This window comes from Oxyura jamaicensis, chromosome 3, assembly GCF_011077185.1.
Source record: "Oxyura jamaicensis isolate SHBP4307 breed ruddy duck chromosome 3, BPBGC_Ojam_1.0, whole genome shotgun sequence".
NCBI classification, from domain to species: domain Eukaryota; kingdom Metazoa; phylum Chordata; class Aves; order Anseriformes; family Anatidae; genus Oxyura; species Oxyura jamaicensis.
In genome coordinates this window covers 43,567,503-43,589,080 of record NC_048895.1, presented here as the reverse complement: position 1 = coordinate 43,589,080, position 21,578 = coordinate 43,567,503, and the positions used below count along the sequence as shown (strand labels likewise).

The 21,578-nt window shown below is 34.1% G+C and overlaps 1 protein-coding gene across 2 annotated transcripts in view; it reads right to left on the bottom strand.

The window, feature by feature from the left end:
* Positions 1 to 5,623: 5,623 nt before the first annotated feature.
* The window catches only part of WDR27 (WD repeat domain 27), a 123,086-nt gene continuing 107,131 nt past the window's right edge, over positions 5,624 to 21,578 (bottom strand). For both annotated transcript variants that reach the window (XM_035322838.1, XM_035322839.1), the window contains one exon: positions 5,624 to 5,941. In XM_035322838.1, coding sequence (XP_035178729.1) covers positions 5,894 to 5,941 — 48 coding nt within the window. In that variant the 3' untranslated portion in view covers positions 5,624 to 5,893. The remainder of the gene's footprint in view (positions 5,942 to 21,578) is intronic.

Sequence of the window (21,578 nt, the reverse complement as noted above, 5' to 3'; positions counted from 1 at the left end):
ATTTCCCACCTAGGGAGGCTGTGGAATCTCAGTCACCAAAGGTTTTTAGGAACTGTTTTGTCAATCATCTGTCAAGAATGATTTAGAAGTAGTTGCACTGGGATAGTGGGCTGGGCTTTGGAGATAACTTCTCAAGGGTTCATCTTTCTTCTGTGACTGGATGGCAGTTTCAACCTAATCACCACATTATCTTACAACACTTTTCTTCTCAGAACAGACTTTCCCCCAGTAATAAACAAAGGAAAACAAAACCCAACAAATCAACACTCTCAATCACTTGAATTGAAGGGAAGGTGTGAGTTCATTTGTTCACATTAGCTAAGATAGTGCAAATATTTCACTGTGGTTCATTTAACTTTGGTCAAAACATAAGATTAATCTGGAGGCTTTTAAACAATGCAGGAATTAAACATATTTAACTTTATATTAAATAAATTTTGCTGTTGTTATAATTCTGATCATTGATGGAACATCATTTACATCACTTTTAGTCCAATATTTTTTTTACGACATTTGGCTTTCATGAAAATGTATACAAGAAAGGTCTTCAGCCAAACATTACTTTCCAATTTGATATCTTTTCTGATAAAGATGCTGTAATGACATAAAACATATAAAGATTTAACAAAAGCAGTTAAAATAGAACTTTCTCACCATCAGTTACTTTTGTAGGTCTCCTCAGGTATATACAGCTTTCAAGGCTTCCACTGTTCACTCACGCAAAATGTGTTACTATTAGAAGTACACAATTATCCTTTGAAAGTTATTAAAACACTTGAGAGAGAGTCCTCTCCTAGCAGCACCCTTGTTCACAAAATTAAAAAACTCATGCTTTACTGAAGCATAGAATTTTGAAGAGCAGAATCTGGCTTAAGTGATCATGGAAATGCTGTTTCCAGCTCAGACTAAGATAAAAAGTGTTATCCCCTAGAGCATCATCTTACTGTCTTTGAATAAGATCACTCTTTTATAAGCTCCAATGATTTCAAGGAGAGTACTTTGAAGCACTGTATGCGGATGGTCTTCCATTTCTGGTTGTATGTCTTAGAACCAAAGCAGGTCATCCTAAATGACATTAACAGCAGTTTCACAGCATACCATTTCAGTTTCAGTTTTGCCACTTTTTGAAATCGTTTAATGCAATTATATATATATATATATATATATATATGTATTACCCTCCTGTAATAAATTCCATAAAACAAACAGATCTCCTTGTTGTTTAAAAGGGAAAATACAATTCACAACACGATTTTCAAAAGATTATTAAGTATGTTTAAATGAAGGAATGATGGAAGGAAAGCAAGCATAAATGCCACTGACTACCTCCAGATATTTCAGGAATATTTGACTATGTATTGAAATGTGACCATCACGTAGAGTGGAAAGCAATACAGACTTGAAGAATGCATTCAAAGAGCACTTTTTATATGGTGAACTAAATAATTGGAAGAGACCAGAGGAAAGCGGTGTTTTTTCATGGGCTTGCTCTTCTCCTCCTCCTGACAGTGCAACCCAAATTTGTCCATCTCTCCTGGGGTCACTGCAAGAATATAAGTGCTACGAAGCTACTTCTCACCTCACATCCCTGTGTAATATATCTAAAAAAAAAAAACAACTCTGTTAGTAATAGTCAGTAGTTTGCCTTTTCTATTCCCGTAACCTCTTCCATCTTTTAACCCCCTGTTGATTTTCCTACACCATTCTTCTCCATCATATCTTTTTCTCTTTCTATTAATTTTCAGTAACCTACAACTATCTAGGACTTGTTTCCGTTTCTATATACTTCCCATCTCTCTATCCTCACTTCCAAGCTCATATTACACACTCTATGCCTACTCAACACTTATGGCACATTGCCCAATTTTAATACTCCTTCCATTCTCTTTCTCATGCCCTTTGCCATCACCACTTCTGTTTCTGTACTTGAGACAGCTGCTACATCCATTCTTGCTCTGACACAATCTTAGTCATCCACAGCACCATCATTTATCATTGTCTTATTTCTTGTGCTTCGAGGAAAACAAGATGTCTGTTTCCCTTTTGCCTCAGTAGCCACCTTCTCTTACAGAAACCTTTTTGCTTTTTTCACATCCCATACTATAGATAGGTCAAGGGAGAGCTTGAGAGCTTTTGATACAGCTTTTGTTGTGAAAATGTCTGTCCTCCTAAACAATGGCTACGTGCATTGAGGCCCTGCTTCAAGGCTGTGGTCAAGCATCACTCGTTGGTGGGAAATAGATAGTAATTTCTTTCCTCTGCGCTTCCACACAGTTGTTGTTTGTTTGTTTGTTTGTTTTTTCCCTTTCCCCTTTAGTTAAATTATTTAATAATAATTTTCCCTTAATAATTATTTTTCCTTTAATTAAATAATTAAATTATCCTTATCTCAACCCATGAGTTGTTTCTTTCCATTTCTTCTTCCCCTCATCTTCTGAGGAGGGGGAGGGAGAGAGCAGTTGTGGTGGAGTTCAGCTGCCTAGCAAGGTAAAACCACTACACTCAGGAGTGACTTTAATGCTCAGGGTCTCACTCTTGTTCTCTGCCTGAGCTATGCTGCAGGTACACCTGAGTCTGCCCTTGTATTTTCCTGATTCTGACCCTTATCTTGACCTGATGATGTCATCTGTTGATTTCACCTCAGACCTTCCTCATCAGTACAGGCTTCTGTGGCAGTCTGGACTGTTGATCCTGGCTCTTGCTGCCTGGTGTTCCCTATTAATATTACATTAAAAAAGGAAATGTAATCAAAACTGCAGGAACAGGATTATAGAACTGCCTGTTTCCCCTGCACATGAAGAACTGACATGAGGCCTGGGTCATGCTCTTTTCCTCAAGGCATTACTTAACAGCATTAGTGTTACTCAGCATTACCCACAAATCAACAAAAACAATCAACATATATCCACAGGGTAAAGCAGACCATTTTCTCTCAAACAAAGAATTTCTCAATTTTTTCTTGTTTCTGGAAGCTTTTTTCCATGCTTTCTTTTCCATTTTTCCAAGCTCCAGAGTTTGCCACAAACCCAAATAGTATACCTATTCAATTAAGAAAGGTTTCAGTTTCATTCCACACAGGAAAATGGATAATACCTGATATTTTGCAAACCACTTAATCCCAAACAGTTTTTATTTAACAGGATCCGCTTCAGAATTGTGCTGGCTGCTTCCTGTATCTTCTGACCTTTAAAGAATGATACCAAACTACTCTGGCAACCAATTTTAAGAAAAGAATTCATGGCACTCAGTAGAAGATTTTCATCTGGGAAAGTCCCCCACATAACAGTTCCCAGAAAGACAGGAAAACATCATTCATTTCCCCAAAATGCAGGACATTCAAGGATATATGTTACATGGTAAAACAGCAAATATTTAATGAAATTAGGTTATTCTTCTGCCAAACATTTTCATCACACATTGTCACATAGTCCTTCAAAGTCAGAGTTCTAATGCTCTTAAGATATTTAGAAAATACAGTAGTCACTTTTTTTTTTCAAATAAATGTCTGAAAGCATGCTCAAATTCTTCAAAATGACCTATTAAATATTTACATTTACAGTTTTTTATGAAATTTTTTGATAGCTAAGATATATTTAGTTAACCAGGAACTTTTCCTATCTCGTTTTAGGACTGTCTCATTTCAAATGGCTTTGTCTTTATGACAGGAACTGAAAATACAAACCTTCAGGATTCTCTGTTTGAAAACCAAAGACAGAGTGCCTCTGAGGGCACGTTATGCTGAAAAGAAACCTTTTATGACTGTAATTCTTTAGTAATTAAATATACACTCCTCTGTGTTTGTGATCCTCAAACAGATCTCACAAGGATAACCTACTGATTATGATAAATTTAAGTACAATATGGGATGGTAGCACCATCCATGACTCTTTTTTCATGTTTGCCATTAGAAAACCTGATTTTGAGCATTTAACTTTGCCAGACTTGAACTGTGTCAACTAAAGTTTTCCATTCTCAAAACCACAAGCATTTCTGAGGAGTCCAGGGGGGATTTTTTTATTTTTTATTTTTTGAACATGTGACAAAATTGTAGTAAATTTCCATTTGAAAAGATCTAGTGCCTGTGTGGTAGGTCAGATTGTCTCACCAGGAAGAAAAAAGGTATTAACAAATTATTGGTTTGCCAACAAGCTGCACATCTGCAAGTCTCGGACAGATAAAAGTCTCTATTCAGCCTGGATTAATGATGCTGTGGTTATTGCCAAAATGCCCTAAATTGCAAACCAGAAAGCCTCAGAAAGCTGTCTCACATTAAGCAAATAGAGATGATCCATTAGATTTGGAATAAGAGATCCTTCTTCAGAGATCAAACTAGCCCAAGATTAGGAAATGTTACTGAGATATGTGTTGGCTGACTAGGGACAGAAAAAAGTCCTAGAAAGTAAGATATCTACAAAAGGGAATCCTTTCCTTTTCCAACGCAAAGCTGAACACCTTCCTTGCAAATACAGCTTGGGCCATGCTAGTTTTCTGTATTTGACTAATGACTCCTGATATGAAGTCCAGAGCTTGCAAATGAGAAAGTTAACTAAATGAAGTCTGAAGAAGACTATCCAAAACATCACTATGGTGAAAATAAAAATTTCAATCCTGCTGATAACTCATAAGTGTAGTGTATTTTATCAGCCACAGGATTGAATGTGCTCTCTTGGTTAAACTGGTTTTGAACTGGAAAAGTATTCAGTTGTATTATTCCACATTTGCTTTGATCATACCGGAACTGATTCTGATATTCAGACTCCTGAGCATTATCAAGCTGTGTAGCACTCCTGTAGTTATTGATGAAACACTTGTATTGTGGAGAATATCAGAGTATGATACATAGTGACAACATAGAATTTTGCTTCACAGTGCTAAAACATTTTCAAAATAACATTTTCTAAGGAATTTACACAACTTATAGAAGTATGTTGATTTATATATACTAAATATTACATGTATAAATTGGAGGTGCTGGTTGAACATAGCATTATTTACCATACCAAAGGTGACTTGGCAGTACTGATTGATTTGACATAGCAGTGGGGAATCCATTTATTCAATTTTTTTAAGTGGAGTGATTAATTAAATTTAGTGAGTCTGTTCTGGCAAATTAAACTGAAGTATAAACACAATTTTCCAATGGAAAATAACATCTGTCTACTTCAACCTGTCACATACATTATCTCTATTTTTATCTGTTGTTAATGAAAGCTTAGAATAGGTATTTAAAAAAAAAAAAAAAAAAGTTTTAAAGAGCATTTATCTAACAATTTCTTTCTATGATGAAGACAAGTAAACTAGGAAGAATACAAAAAAAAAAAAAAAAAAAGAAAAGAAAGAAAGAAAAAAAAAAAAGGATTTTTTCCGTAAGTTTATTTTCATATTATTTTAAATATTTTCCAAAAAATAATTAAGAGTTATTCATTACATTTAAAGGTCATTGAATAATATCAGACTGCAGCAAGACCATAACTTTTTAATAAGACCTTTATCACATATTGCCTACAAAATTTACAGAATATAAGTAAATGAGAATGTAGGTAAATGGTAAAACAGTAAAATTTTGCCTTCATACAACATTCATGCTGATTCCAGTAACCCCAAAGATGTATAATAGAAAGCCACTTCTCTGGTGATTTCCTGGAATTAAGTCAGAATGAGTAGTCTTATTTCTTGATCTTTTGCCCTTATTTTTGCAATAAAGGCATCCGATCATACAGCAGAAAAACTTGGAGAGCAGTCTGAGGAATTTGCAGAAAAGAAAATCAGAAGAAATCTGTACATTGAAAGGGAATATTATGCTGCTTGCCAATGGCCAGCTACTGGTTGCCTTTCTCTCAGCATGTCGTTATTCTCGGAGTAACAGGTCCAAAGCTCCATATTCTGGCAAATCTCACGGCAGAAACAATTGGAGTTTGCCACCCAAGGTGGCTGTGGTGAGCTGCAGTTCAAAATAAAAGAACATATGGCTTTAGTAAAAATCTTTCCAGAGAGTGAAGTTTGCTTTAGTGTGCAACCAACTGAATAAAGACCATCAAGAAGATATTTACATTACTTCTATCTTAAAAAATCCAGAATTTATTTTAAAAAGTGCAACAACATATCCTGTAGACTATTCTAACCCAAATTAATCTGAAAAATCCATTTTTCCTTAGATTTTTCTTTTCAAACTATTTCAAATTTGTGTCAAGATCAGGTAACAAACATATCGACAGTCTGTAAAACCAAAGCACATGTTTAAACCACTTAGAAAGTCAAACAGACTTCACTGTGATTAAAGAAAGGAACATGGAAGAAATATGAAGGAGATGGAATAAATGGAGATGGAAAATACTATGAATTAAATGAGGCATACCAACAAATGCAGTTTTCAGATTTTCATTGGTGTTAAATGTAGTATAATTTCCTTTCCAAGAAAATATATTGAAAAAGGACACAGACCTTTATAAAGAGGCAAGCTTCAAAGACATGTTAAGAGCTGTTAGCTGCATTAGCTTTCTTTTATCAATTGCACAAAAGCTCAATTTTAAAATAAAAGTACTATTTTCTGCAATTTCTTCTGTAACTAGCACTTGAAATTCTTCTATAGCTCGGATAGTGATGACCTACAAGTGATACCTTTTATTCAAGTTTCTCATGTTTATACTTTTTTGTGTATCCTTTTTGTGTATCCTTTATTGTGTATTACATTTTGGATAATATAGAAATTTTACCTAATAGTACAATAGCAATATAATAAAACCATAAAGTTAATTGTAATCTGCATTAACATGGGCCAAAAGAGCTACTAAAAATCTAACCTGTAGTGCCTTTGAAACCTCTGAATGATTACACTTAAGAGCTATCAAAACTGATAAAGAATATGCTCACATATTCAGAATCCATTGAAATATTTTTTTCAATAAGAAATTATGTTTAATTTATGACAGTATTAGACTTCCAAACATAGCATAGTGAACAGAAGTTCCAGAAGGTCCTTCTTGCATATCAAAATATGTGGAGCTACTGCAGAAACTTAATTTTAATAGACAAAAAAAAAGCCAAAAAAATGGCATTTCAAATATTGGCAAGAGAAAAGACACCAAGAACTACAGGGAATAGCTGAAGTGTTTTTGAAATGATTAGCAAATACATTCTTTAGTTTGCTAAGGCCCAGGAAGCAGAATATACTCTCTAGTGAAAAAGGCATCGTATTTTTTTTTTCTAAAAAATTATAAAGCTATTAATTGACTCAAATAATTCTAATGTTTCAGTTCAATTATTTAATTTCAAGTGATGTCAGATTTGTAAGGGATTTAAGTCACTGGGAAACTGAAATAAGTGACATTTTAGGAAGCCAAATAAAATACAATGGTTATAATGAAATTATTATAGCTGCAAAAAATTCTTCATTTCTACTTTTTCTACTGCTGAATTAGTAAAATATTTGCTTTGGGCTCCAAACTTAGGAAGTCTTAGTTTCAACCAATTATATTATTCTTTCTTCTCATATATATATTGATGGAATCATAAATTTAAAACTGTCCTTCTCAATCATTAAAAAAAAAAAAAAAAAAAAAAGGAAACAAAATATTTTAAAGAGACCCTATCTCTCCCCTTCTGAAGTCCAGTCTTGCAGATCAAAATGTTTTTGCAAGGTTAATATTCTCCTGCAAATATATTCAACTATGCAACTCCTATCAGCCATTACTATTCTAACCTCAGTTACCTCAATTACTCAGCTATGCATTATGCTATTAAAAAATAAAAAAATAAAAAGTACACTCAAAAGCGGAATACATGCAACTGACACAAGTCACATGCCTGCACCATATACTCAGAAATAAACACTTCCATTACTTTCTTTGCTCACAGCATCATATCAACTGTGAGATGGAGGCAATGCATGGGAGCTTCTCTGGAAACGTTTTAATTTCCTCTTATGCCTTGACTAAGCAGGAACCACTAGATCAGTTCATTTGTTGTTGATTGTCTAACAGATACATGTAAGTGATTTTTATATAGAATGATTGCACTCTACCTGAAAGGAGGCTGTAGCAAGGTGGGGGTTGGTCTATTCTCCCACGTGCCTGGTGACGGGACGAGGGGGAATGGGCTAAAGTTGCACCAGGGGAGGTTTAGGTTGGATATTAGGAAGAACTTCTTTACTGAACGGGTTGTTAGTCACTGGAATAGGCTGCCCAGGGAAGTGGTTGAGTCACCATCCCTGGAGGTCTTTAAAAGACATTTAGATGTAGAGCTTAGGGATATGGTTTAGTGGAAGATTTGTTAGCGTTAGGTAGGAGGTTGGACTCAGTGATCTTGGAGGTCTCTTCCAACCTAGACTATTCTGTGATTCTGTGATATGATGAAGTGTTATGGGAAAGCCTATCGTGTACTTATTTGTTCTGATTATAAGACCATCTTTTCTTTCTTTCTAAAAGAAAGATTAAAAATATAAAATAAAAAATATTAAAACACCATTTTCAGCAGATCCTCACAGAAACACTGAGCTTACAGTTGGAAGACAAGGCCCCATCCTGCTGCACTGAGTCCCACTCACCCCACAGACAAACACAGCTGATGCTGTTACTGCCAGCAGTGATGGTGACACTGGGCACAGAATATGCACCAGCAAGTTACACTGGTGGCACAGAAGCATAACCCAACAAAAGACAGCCTCTCAATGTGGCTTCAAGAAAAAGCTAAACAGAAGTCAGAACAACTGAATGTCATCTTAGCAAGTAATTGTTTTGAAAATTAACTTTGAATTAGTCACACAGATAAAACACAGGTAGAACTCCTATACCTGTAATGCTATGCAGCATTATCTTCAGCTTCATGGTTTTCAGCTAATTATGACAATTGAGAAAAGGCACTGCTGAAGTGTGGTACACAAGAACAATCATCATCTTTTACTGCACATATTACAATATTCTCACATTACTCACTAATACAATAAATATAAATTTCAGGCAGTAAGCACATATAACAACACATTTTTGATTTTATCACCTTTGAATGGATAGATGTCATCTCTGAAACTACAGGCGGCACACTCAGAGCTGCAATATACAACAATGACAAGGCAAATAATATTGCTAACGTGTAATTGACAGGAGTACCACTCTAAACTAGTGTTTACCAGTGAAAACACAGTCACCAATACAGTGATACTTACTGTTGCTCTTGAATTTTACATTGGTTTGATAGCTAGCAACAGTCATGAGCGAAAGGACAAGCAGAAGACAATACAGAATTGATTTTTTTATATTTATCCTGTTCTGAAAGTGATGTCTAATGCAATCTAACATTCAGTAGCTTTATCCCTGAAGATCTATAGTACACAAAGGACTTACCAACTCTGCTTCTGACAGCTATATTCTAAGCATTCAATTAGATAGATCAAAGCCATATATCTTTTTTTTTTTTTTTTTTTTTTTTTTTTAACAGACAAGACAGAGATGTTCTGGATAGGGCTTGAGTCTATAAAAAGAGGAAGAAAGCATTTTCTAGAATTGGTAGGAAGGATAATTGTGAAGAAAGCCAAATTATTCAACAGCTTGAATTAGTATCACGCAAACAATGCCTCACACTTGGCAAGCCTAAGTGGTAGTGAGGCCAAAGAATAAAGACATTTCTTCCAGACCACCTATACGTGCAGAAGCCTTGTCACAAAACTTACAAATAATGTAACAGTCACAGTTTCCCTAGTCACTCAGAACAATCAACCAAATACAGGTATATATGAGAATTTGAAGAAAAGAATAACTGAATGCAACCTACAGTGTCTAACCGAGCTTTCTACTGAATATTTATGGCAAAACCTTGTTTTAAAACCTCAAAATTTTATTTATATTCTTTTTCTAAATAAATTTTTCATGAAATACAAATCTGAAAGCAACAGTATTAAATTCATGGCCTTTCCTGGGCTTTTTGTCATTTAAAGTTCTTAAAATAGTTACAACATACAGAGAAAGCCATAATGTGTGGGCTTATTTGTTTGAAATTTCTGTCCAGAATACTCAGTGCTCTTATTCAAGTGCTTTTGTCTGGAATATAGGAACAGAGATACTGGACCTAAGACCCACCTAGTTAGACACCATCTTCGAATCTGACTCCAAGAGCACTATAAACAAGTTGGACAGAGTGAGATACACTGGTCGTTTGCACTTAGATTCAATGTAGAAACTTCCTGAGCCACATAAATTTCTACATATTCTGTAGTATAGTTGAGAGTAGGCCCTGGTGGTCTCCGTAAACACAAGCAGACACTCTTAGCATCTAAAATCTGACCTCTGCATATATCCTTGCTGCACGATAACTGTGATGTGGAGCTTCCTGCCCTCACTGATCTTACCATAACACAGACAGTGTTACCATACTGGTTGTTTTACTAAGATAGGAGTCCAATACTGTATTCTTCCTATACAAGCCTGTACATTACTCCTGTACATGACTCCTTATTTCTTGCTGACATTTATTAAATTGTTTCTTTCCTAAGCTGTTTTTAACAGAAAGCATACGTCCACTGCTAGCAAGATTTAGTCTATGCTCCCCAAACATTTTGCAACTTTGTGCTGAAGTGACTCACTGATTGCCCTTTTTGGAACAAATTCATGATAAACCTAATATATCACCCAGAACTGCCTTCACAAAGGGCTGAGCATTCTATTCACTCCATCATATTTTTTTAGGTTTTGTACAAATGCATCATCAATTCAGTTCTTGGCAGCATAATTTATATTTTCTACATAGCTATTTCAACCTTCTCTCATACCTCTGAGAATACAGAATTTCTGCATCTTGATCTTTGATAGAAGTCAAATCCAATCAGAAGTCAACCCAAAGCCAATCTTAAGTATTTAAACCTTAGTTTCTTTATAACTAAGATTAACTCTTCTCTTCTGGTCAGAGGTCTTGGAACCTCCTGGGCAGTTTCCTTCATGTATCATATTTTTAAATGTATTACCCATTTAGGCACCTGCATCTCTTCGCTGTCAGCTTTTAATATTATTCATGTGCTCAAAAAGGTAAAATTCTCATCTATATTTAACACAATTATATATATTAAAATGATATATATTAAATAATATATATATAACAACGATTTTATAGGCAAATAAAACAAGAAACCCCCAATAAGTCTTTCCAAAGTGTGAAATTTACTTGACCATAACACAACGTCAATCGATTTGAAATCTGTGTTCTTCTATACTAATATTTACAGATCCTTCTGTTTTAAATCTGGTATTGATAAAGGAAACCTGAAGGAATAGAATAAGCTACCCCAAATAACTGCAAACTCCTGTCATGGACCTTATTTGTTTGACTTTTCCAGTTCAAGCATAAGAATCTGTGTAAAGTGCACAAAAATACCCAGTGAGACAATAGTAAAGAGACAAACAAACAAACAAACAAATGCCCTCACCTAAAAGAATGTATAATCCACTTCATATTCTTTCTTCCTTTAGAGCTAATGAGCAAACAAACACATAACAGAAGATAGTTCTAATGCTTGTACCACTGCTGAAAAATAGTTCAACACCACAGCAATGCAAATGCTCTGAGGATGAGTGTGATACAGAACAACATTGTACAAAAAGTCCTGTACTCTCCAGATTTGAGATATAAGCCACCATCTGTTAAGTCCAATGAGAGAGTTTCCTCTAACTTCAAGGGGAATTTGATCAGATCTTCACATAATAAATAAATAAATAAATAGATAGATAGATGGAACGACACACTAATTTAGAGTCACTCTTTAGAACTCACAACTATCAAAAAATATGGTTTCCTTCTTGTTATACTGTTAATGACAACTTACAAAGGCCTCCAAATGCACTTTTTGTTTTAATAGTCCATATTAAATATTTCAATTCTAGAAAGCATGCCATTTTGGCAATAAACCCTAATGTGTGCAGAGAACTACAACAAAGTAATGGTAAACATTCCTTACATAACTAAGTCCATATCAATACATCAAATCCCAGCTGCTAGAATAGAAATGAAAGGAAAATACATTTTTTTTTAATATAAAAAAGGCAGGCATAATAAAAAAATGGGGTGAGCTCTGAAGAAACCAGAGAATCATTCAATAAACATAACATGTTTTAAAGAAATATGCATTGTGCTTTTTGACAGAAGAACTACTGGGAGAGTGTCCTATGAAAAACTTGGGTCATGAACTTATGTAAATTGTCCTTTTTTTTTTTTTTTTCCCTTTCTTTAGTGTGAGCTTTGCTCACTACATATGTTCTCTGTCTCCAGACTTTTGATTTTTGAATGAAATCACCATATTGGCTTTGTGACATCATCCCTGTTTTTTTGTCAAAAAATATTGTTTGTGTTGTTATTATTGCTATTGATTTCATAGCAAGGTCAAGAAAGCTGGAGTGTAAAAGAACAGTCATTTTAAAACTCCCAAACACCTTAACAATAAAAATGAACTTTGAAAAGGACTTAAGTACAATTATCTTTTTCACACAATCTTTTTATTAAATTTGGCTCCAGCATAAAGTTCTGTCCCAACAGGCGCTCCATCCTGGTGGTCTAACACCTTGGGGCTGCTTGAAGAATTAATCTAGCCTGATACTTTGAAGTAACTAAATCCAATTTAAGCTAGAACTTATCAAGAGTAAAATATATATATATATAAAGAAAAAAAGAATTGATATCTCACATTAATATGATGCCATTCCTCATTTGATGCACTTAATACCAAACCTATCTAGTGGATGTATGACTTTATGTGCCAATTATATCCGTATTCCAAGGAGAATGTTTTCTAATTTGCCTTAACTAGGGGCATTAAATGAATCACTTTAAGCTCTTTCAGTTTTATTTCCACCACAGATATAGTAATTTCTATTTCTATGCCTCATTACTACTAACAATCCTTCTTTTGCTCCCACTTGCTTTTCATTGCAATGTTAATGAGAAATGAACAGAATTCTTTTAGACTTTCTGGTCACACTACACAATATTAATCTTGTAATCCTCACAACATAACAGCTCACTTCTTTTCTTGCTTCTTTTCATATTTACAGATTATATTTTTTATTATTATTATTATTTTGGGACTATTTTTAAGATCTCACTTTCTTTAACTTTTCAAGTCTGTCATTTAAATCCTCTATATGTAGCTAATATTTTATAGATGTGAGTGTGCCAACAGATACTGGCCTTTCAGGAAAGTATAATTAGTTTGCCTTGGAGGAAGGTAATCAGAGATCTTTGCCGATCAAAAATGCAATATTAGCTAATAATCATAAAAACAGCATGCTAAACTGATCAAAAAGATGTATTGTACAAAGTAAGTTGAATAAGCTTTCGAAGTCCTAAAGATGAATAATGGGACTTCTTTGCCTGAAACGTGGTTCATGATATACCATTTAAAAATAGAATATAAAAAAATAAAAATAAAATTAAAATAAAACAAAACAAAATAAAATAAAATTAGTTTTTACTCCTGCTTTTTGGGGCATGCTGCTTCATTGGTCTCAGTCATGAGAGTTTCTAGTGTAGTCAAAGCAGTGCATGTGTCCTTCACCAGACAGTATAAGGCTAGAAGAGGAAAAGTAAATCTTAAATACTAAAAGCTTTGGCAATGACATCTTGTTCAGTATGAGATAATGTTCCCAATTGAATTGACTTTGAGAAGAAAGTGGAAAGGAGACAATAGTCTCTGAACAGAATAACCACTCTGCACACAGTGTGCAAACTCAAATTCTAAGAAAAGAAAAAATATAGATAATTGAGCCAAGAAGTTCGGGAAAGAATAGTACTAGGAATTATAGTTTAGAACCATTTTGTACTAAAGAAGCAGGAGAAAACACAGTAGTCACAATGCACAGGAAGAAAAGAAAAACAAAAGAGAAAAAGAGAAAAACAAGAGAACATTACTTCTCTGGAAGCACACAAATAGAATTACAGAAGATTAGAATTACAAAAGGAGTAAAAAGAAATATATAGCAGACATATGAAGCATACTCCTGTCCCAAGAAGGAGTGGGACATATGTGCCCTTTGTTGGCAATATCTGTTATGAAGCCTCTGCCTTCAAGTGCTGGTGGATCAGCCACCCACTTTGTGCATGTATATATATATGCTACCGTTAGAAATAAACACAACATAACACAAACATTTCCTCTTCTGCTATAATATTGCTTTCATATCCCAATGGTAAAGTCATGCAGTACATTAATTATGTGTGTTTATGTGGGCATATATGCATGAGCTCATTCAACCAGCCAGAAATTGCTTAAGTGCTGGTTGTGTTTCAGATAAAGAACACTTAAGAATCTTTCTTAATGAAGACACAAAGGTTCATAAATCTGCTTTTAAACAAGGGTGCTATGTCAATATTGCCACGTCTTTATAAATACACATCAATTAACCTAAAAAGCACACAACACAGCATAAAATACAGCTGTTTTGCCTTAGGATATTGTGCTCAGGGAATTAAAAATGTCTAGCTTCTCTGGTTCATCCACACAACAGCAGTGAACTTGTTACATCTTTCCACTCATAGCATAACACATTCTATACTTACACAATTTGTTCAAAATGTACAGAATCTAAACAGCCTGTGAGCTTTCATGTGTGAGATCTCCTCTCTGAGAGGTCATATTCAAAGTCAGTGCTTCTTTGCTATATTTTCTTCCTGATAAAAGGCTAAGGAATGTCGGCATTCCTGGATAAAGTCCTGCTCCCACTGGAATCAAAAGGAAGGTCACCAGAAACATTCAAAAAGCTGTAATTAATCTCTAGCAGTTCATGGTTTATCCACCAACAAAGATCACCAATTCTGCTTTAGGTATTCCTATATCCGATTTGTAGAAACCAACAGAGACTCACAAAGTATTATCTCTGATAAAAAAAATCTCAGGTAGATCAAAATGTGGAATAGGAATGTCACAAAAATATTTTCAATTGTGAAAACAATAAGACTCTTTGGAACAGATTCTCATCTCTGACCAGTTTTGAACTGGGTAATTCTGGTTTCCATATCGTAACTAAATTTCCACTGGTTTGACTGATATCATAGACAGTTATATCTCAATTGCAAATGATCTTTCTACCACAAAATTTGACCACACAATTAATACTCAAGAGAGTAATCTCAGCTCTTCATAAAATGGCATATGAAAAGTTATGCACCTCAGAATGAAATCCCTAAGAGCAGCATGCTGAGTAGGGAACTGTTTGCCAACAAAGCCAAGGGAGAAATGAAGAAATTGAGAATATACTAGATCAAGAAATATGGATATGTTTCATGTTTTATCAAGATCCATTCTGTAACTATAAGTTTTTTTGTCCCTACGCCTCCAACCAGAAGTCTGTTCCAGGTCCCTACACACTGGGTTATTAGGCTGGAAACCAGGAAAGAGTTTTTAAATTTTTCCATGATCACTGTTTCTAAGGAGTCCTTTTCAAAAGTTTCATGGCTAGACTAACAATACACAGCAGCATACCTTTCTTCTGCCCTAGCTCAAGTTCTACACAGCATATACAAATTTGCACAAATTAGAGGGCAGCTGCTAATCTGGTTGCTATTTTTGTTCACCCATGTATTTACATGTATCTCTCAGCTACTCTATTTTAAATCTGGGACACTAGAATATATGATTCAGCATTATGACATTATATTGAAACCAATTTTGAAACAGTCAGGTTTCCCATAGAGGTTGTGAAGTCTCCAGCCTTCATGACAGAACAGGACATGACAGGACATGGTTCTGGGCAATCAGTTGTAGGTGATGCTGTTTAAGCAGGTGGGTTGGATCAGGTGACCTACAGAGGTCCCTTCCACCCCGTGGGTTTTGTATCAACCCGTGATGTCAGAAAAGCGAAGCACAGATCTGAAGATGCTGCATAATGAACAAAGGGTGCAATGAAGAAAAGTACATTATTGACCTAAGTCATTATTATGTGTGAAAGAAGGATGCTGGGCTTAGCTGGACACTTAAGTACATTAAAGAAAAATTCAAATAAATATAAAAGAATGAAAATATATAATTAGAGGTATTAAAATGTCTAATAAACCATTTTCAATGTATAAAAGACTTTTACTATATTCTTATACCAGTAATTTTGTAAAGTCTGCAAAATATACTTAGAACTCACATGGCTGGACAAATGATCACGAATGGTTTCCAGATCGTTTCTTTAATGATAGGTTTGAAACAACTTAAATGTAATCTCAGACATTCTTCGAAAGACTGCTTTAATCTCTGAGGCTGCTAATGTTTGTATGACATCATTGTCATTACAATCCTGTCTCTTCACTCAGTAACGAGAAAAACTGAGGGAAACATGAAAAAGAGTTTTTACTAGCATCCCACTCAGGTGTATTATTTCAGTTGCACAAATTCCACTTCAAAATCTGGACATTAGCTCACAGCAAAATACTCAAAAAAAAAACTTTCATGGAATCCCAGCCACAAAAGAGTAGTCAGGCAGGATCCTTCATAGTAGCTGTTAGATAACTAATTATCCTTGATACATCAGAGGGATGGATTTTTCCTCCTGAAATTAAAGCATGTATCAGAATCTAACAGGATCACATTTCTTCTTTTATTACTCTACAGTCAAGTGACTGAACATGTTTACTTATATTGCATTTAAAAAAAAAAAAATCTGACATTCTCATACTATTTCTGCATTTAAAACAGTCACTTCATCATGAAATAATGTATCACAAAAGAAAGGCAAGTATCAAAAAAGTAAGTCTTCTGTATGAAGGAATTTCTATGACTTCTTGCATTGAACCTTTTCAAAGCAAAATACAAGAGTAAATGGAAATTTTCAGTATGACTCACGTTGGGCAGTGTTATTTCTCCCCTCATATGGTAATTACAAGTATTTGTACTACTGGCATAAATGTTATGTTTTACAAAAGCCTAAGCTGCAAGAAAGCGTAAAATGTTTTTTAAAAGTAGGTGTTAACTACTGATCACAAAAGCAGCATGATGTACTGAGGCACAAACAGCATAATGAAGTCATTTATATCAGGTTTTTTTTTTTTTTTTTTACCCAGCAGATCTAAACACAGCAGTTGAAAGTAACTGCAAGTGGAGTGACTTCTTCAGAGTAACTACATCTACAGTTCAATTTGTCACAATGGTTTAAAAGATTCTTAAAGCTATGAAGACCTCTTATTCATATAAAATCAACATTCTCTCAAATTAGTTGTCCAAAAGAAATGGCTGTAAAATCAAAGGTTAAAACAGATAGCAGTTACCACAATCACAAGAAGCATTAAAAATATTATTGGGTTTTGATTTACTTTTGAGTTAACACTTTAAAATAAAGACAATGAAGAGTGATTAGTTAGCAACCCTTTTATATGCCCATAACAAACTGTTGGCTGAGATGTACTAAATCTGTAAAAGTACAAAAATTCATACTAAAAATAACACCAGCGTAATTTTAAAAGCAGATGAAATTCATGGAAATGCTAAATAACTTGAACTCTGCCCTGCCTCTACTAAATACAGTATGAGCTCTTTATGTAAGTTAAATTTACTAAAGCCTCTTAGTATTATTAATGACTCTTAGACACACTCAATAATAAGCATGTATTCCAAAATTCAGTAAACCAAAAGTGCAATGATTAATTTATAAAATTCATGACGTGTCTTCCTCTGGCATAAACTAGCTGAAAACAAGGAAATGTATGTTTGCACTTTCCATAAACTTTGATGTGACAAAGTTAATCTGAGATACAATGGAACTTTATAACATGAACTACAGAAATGAACCTTCGTTCTTCAATTCATGGAAATGTAATTTCTTGAAAAATCATTGCAGTGGTATTATATTATCACTTCCCTGAAGAAGCAGAAGGCCCAGGGAGATTCCACTGTGTCAAAAATACTTTTGGAAGCAACTGTTGAATGTAATTCTTCAGATGAACATTGAAGAAAAGAAAGAGCCAAATGTGTTTTCCATGTATAATGAAGTACAGTTGTTGGCAGTCAAAAACCATAAAATAAAATGAAACCTCAAAGCTTCACTGCATGAAAAAATATCTTCCCACTACTTGATGACATGGTGCAATAGTTTGTACATGAAAGAGTCCAGGTAGCTCATTAATAGCAATGTGAATGTGACTATAATTTCCACAGACCCATATTCTCAGAGTCATGGGCTATAGTCACTTGCAATCTAACACACTAAAAATTACCGATAAGCCCTAAATCTGAGTGCTTTCCTGCGTTTAACACAGGCAAGCCCACGGGTCAAATAATGGAAGATGCATTTTTACAGTGCAGGAAACTACGAGGCAGCTACAAGACTCTATGGCAGGATCCATGCATTTTTCCATTCATGATCACTCCAGTAAGCATACCTTGAGGAGAAGGATCATTCATCACACTTTTGCCACTCCACCATTGATTATTTTAACATCTTCCCAATAGATCTGTATTTTCAGATGATCATTGTGAAGGTTAGTAATTACAAGAAGTGTTCTGAGATGCATAGTTTTAAAGGTAAAATAGGATATCACATATCAAATGAAATTAAAAAAAAAAAAAAAAAAACAAACAAACAAAAAAAAAAAATTTGGACACAAATAAAGAACACTAATTAAGCACAGTTTCCCAAAGAGTACAAATGCCATTTACCTGAAGTCACAAATGCTACCTCTTGCTTTTGCTAGTAGAATGCAAAGTATTCCTTTATTTGGTAAACTATATTTTTAGAAGAAAACTCAAGTTGCTGATTCACAAGTAATTTGAAAATTATGCACACCCAGCTGTGCTGATTCATGTTGCTCACAGGCATTTTCTACATGGCCATAATCCTGACACGATCTTCACTTCCCTAGCAATCACTGATATGCTAAGTGGACAAGATAGCTTATCAATCTGTGCGCTGAATTACCAATGGGACTAGATCTGCCATACAGTGGGCACATCTTTGCTTTCATATTGCTCAGGTGAAGCTAGGTCCTAGCATTAACTAGGACCGCATATAGTTCTTTTCTTGAAGAACAACCAAAAATAGTCCCACCCAGAACCATAACATGGAAGCATGTGTGTCAACAATTTGAGTATCTTCAAGTCTGCTCTGAGCTAGTCAGATTAGGGAAGAGCTCTAAATCCCTATTTTAATCCCCGTGTAATTATTTTGGCATTATTTTGGCAGCAAAACCAAATTTCTGTGACTAAGTGCAAACACCAACATCTTGGAGCCTTGATTATCCAATTTGAGAACAGGGATAAGAAGACTTTCCAATCACCCAAGGCTTTTGTGAAGATAGGAAGATTTTTTTAAAAAAGACTGTATGCCACTCAAGGTACCACAAGCAAGAAGGAGGGAAAATTTACCTGTGCTTTTTAGGTCAAGTTATTTAAGAAAGCATTGTTTTCTCAAATGTATTAATATAATTAATTTTAATATAATTAATATTAATATACGTACATAATAAAATCGAGAATAAGAAAAAAAAAACTGTCATCCTGCATTTTGGTGAAATTTAGATTCTAAAAAGAAACTTTTAGTGTGAGTAAAGTCTTTAGCAGATTTACCTTTAAATCTATTAAAACCAAACTACAAGTCTTAAGCTTAAATATAAATATGCCTCTCCAATAGTCTCCTGTTCTGTGCAAAATATGAGATGATGTTGTGCATATTTTTTTCTGTGTAACCTTGTACTGTTTCTAAGAGTAGGCCATCACACCTGGAATAGTCTTCACTTCTTCCACAAAAGAAAACAGGAAATATAAGGAAAGCACAAAGTGATTTTCATTTTATATTATTACTTGGTGAAATTAGGAAGTTTAATGTTTCTGGTAGCTGAAATGAACCCAACAAAGGTGCAATTTCCAGATTTCTCATCATTGCAATTTGACTATGAAACAATAGGTTCTACATGTGAAATTACTTATTTCATATGAATATTATTTATAAACAGATTATTTAACTTTGCTGCTGTTTCAGTGGTAAGGACTATATTTTGCTAAGTTTCTTCAAATGATAGGCTTTGATGATATCAGATACTTTTTGGATGACATATATAATATAAATATGTCACACTGAAAAATTGCAATGAATGTATCTGAAGTCATGCATTTTGAAAAGGAACTATATGTACGGGGGAGAAGGAAGAGGGGCATAACAAGAAGGCATACTGAGTTTAGAAACCACCAGAATAAAATGATCAGAACAGAAGATTGCTACTTAATTGACGCATTCCTTAGATATGATTTCAGTGCACTCAGTGCTGGAGATCCCAGCACTCAGCACATGAAGAACTGAGTGACTTGCCAGACGATTAGGAACAAATAGTTTTTACTAGCCAGATACTAGATCAATAAGCATAATATGAACCATCTTCCATGGCCTAAGACCAGGGACTTCAAATACAAGCATTACAGAAGTATTGTTGAGACAAAGGCTCATAAATAACATTTGCTATTTTACAAGAGACAATCAAATATTTTTTGAATGGCATATTTAAGTTCTGAAAGAAAACCTTGCTGATATACAATACTTGGGAAAAAAAAAAAAAAAAAAAAAAAAAAAAAAAAAACATTATTTAATACAGATTCAGCAGGCTGAATTCTTACAATATATAAATTCTTTGAAGGAAAAAATATATGTAAATGGTTTGATTCATTATAGCCATTCTTCATTATTTGTGATTTTCTACACTTTCATGTTCTTTTCAAACTAAGATTTTACAGCCTAACAGATTTATTCTTTTTTTTTTTTTTTTTTTTTTTCCTACTTTAATATAATTCCTACAAATGCTTTTGGCAATAACCCTACAAATTATCAAGAACCTCAGGTATTTCTCTATTGCAAGTTAGTGACATGGTAAATATACAAAATGAACAATATATTAATTTTCAGAGCACTGAATCTTTACTAATTTAACTTTTCAAAATTGTAAGTATTGAGAAATATTCTGCAGGAAAAACTGCAATGCCACATTGCAATTTGGAACAAAAATACTAAAATAATATACACTCACAAAATACTCAGAACACTAAGAGAAGACTAACCAGAGTTATTTTCCTGGAATTTCTTAGCTCACAAAAGGAAAACATTGGAGAAATTAGATTAATAGCTTTCTTAAAATGTGTTTTTCCTAAGTACACGATTTGTACAGCCAGATGAGAAGTTTAAATGTAGCATGTCAAGTAACAGACTCATTCAATGTGCTGTACCTCAAATATACATATAAAAACATTTGTATTAAGTAGCTCGGGGGGGCAGTTAGAATGTAAACATTAAATTTACACCTGAGTTTTAAAACTGTAATACTTGTAAGGAGAAATCTACTATTTATATTTTAATAGAAACAAACAAAGAAACAAACAAAAACAAAACAAAACAACAAAACAAAACAAATAATAATAATAATATTAAAAAAGAACAGAACTTCAAGGCATGAAATTTAGGGCAAGCCTATACTGTGAAATGGACCATGGTGCTGTTATCCTTGAGTCAACATAGAATCAAGGTATCAATATGGCTTATGTCACTATGCAGACTTGTGGGAGTTCACAGGCAATGCAGCCATGTTATCTTGGTATCACTTTGAAGTTAATAAAGCTGACGAGTTATTAGTTCATCTACAGTGCT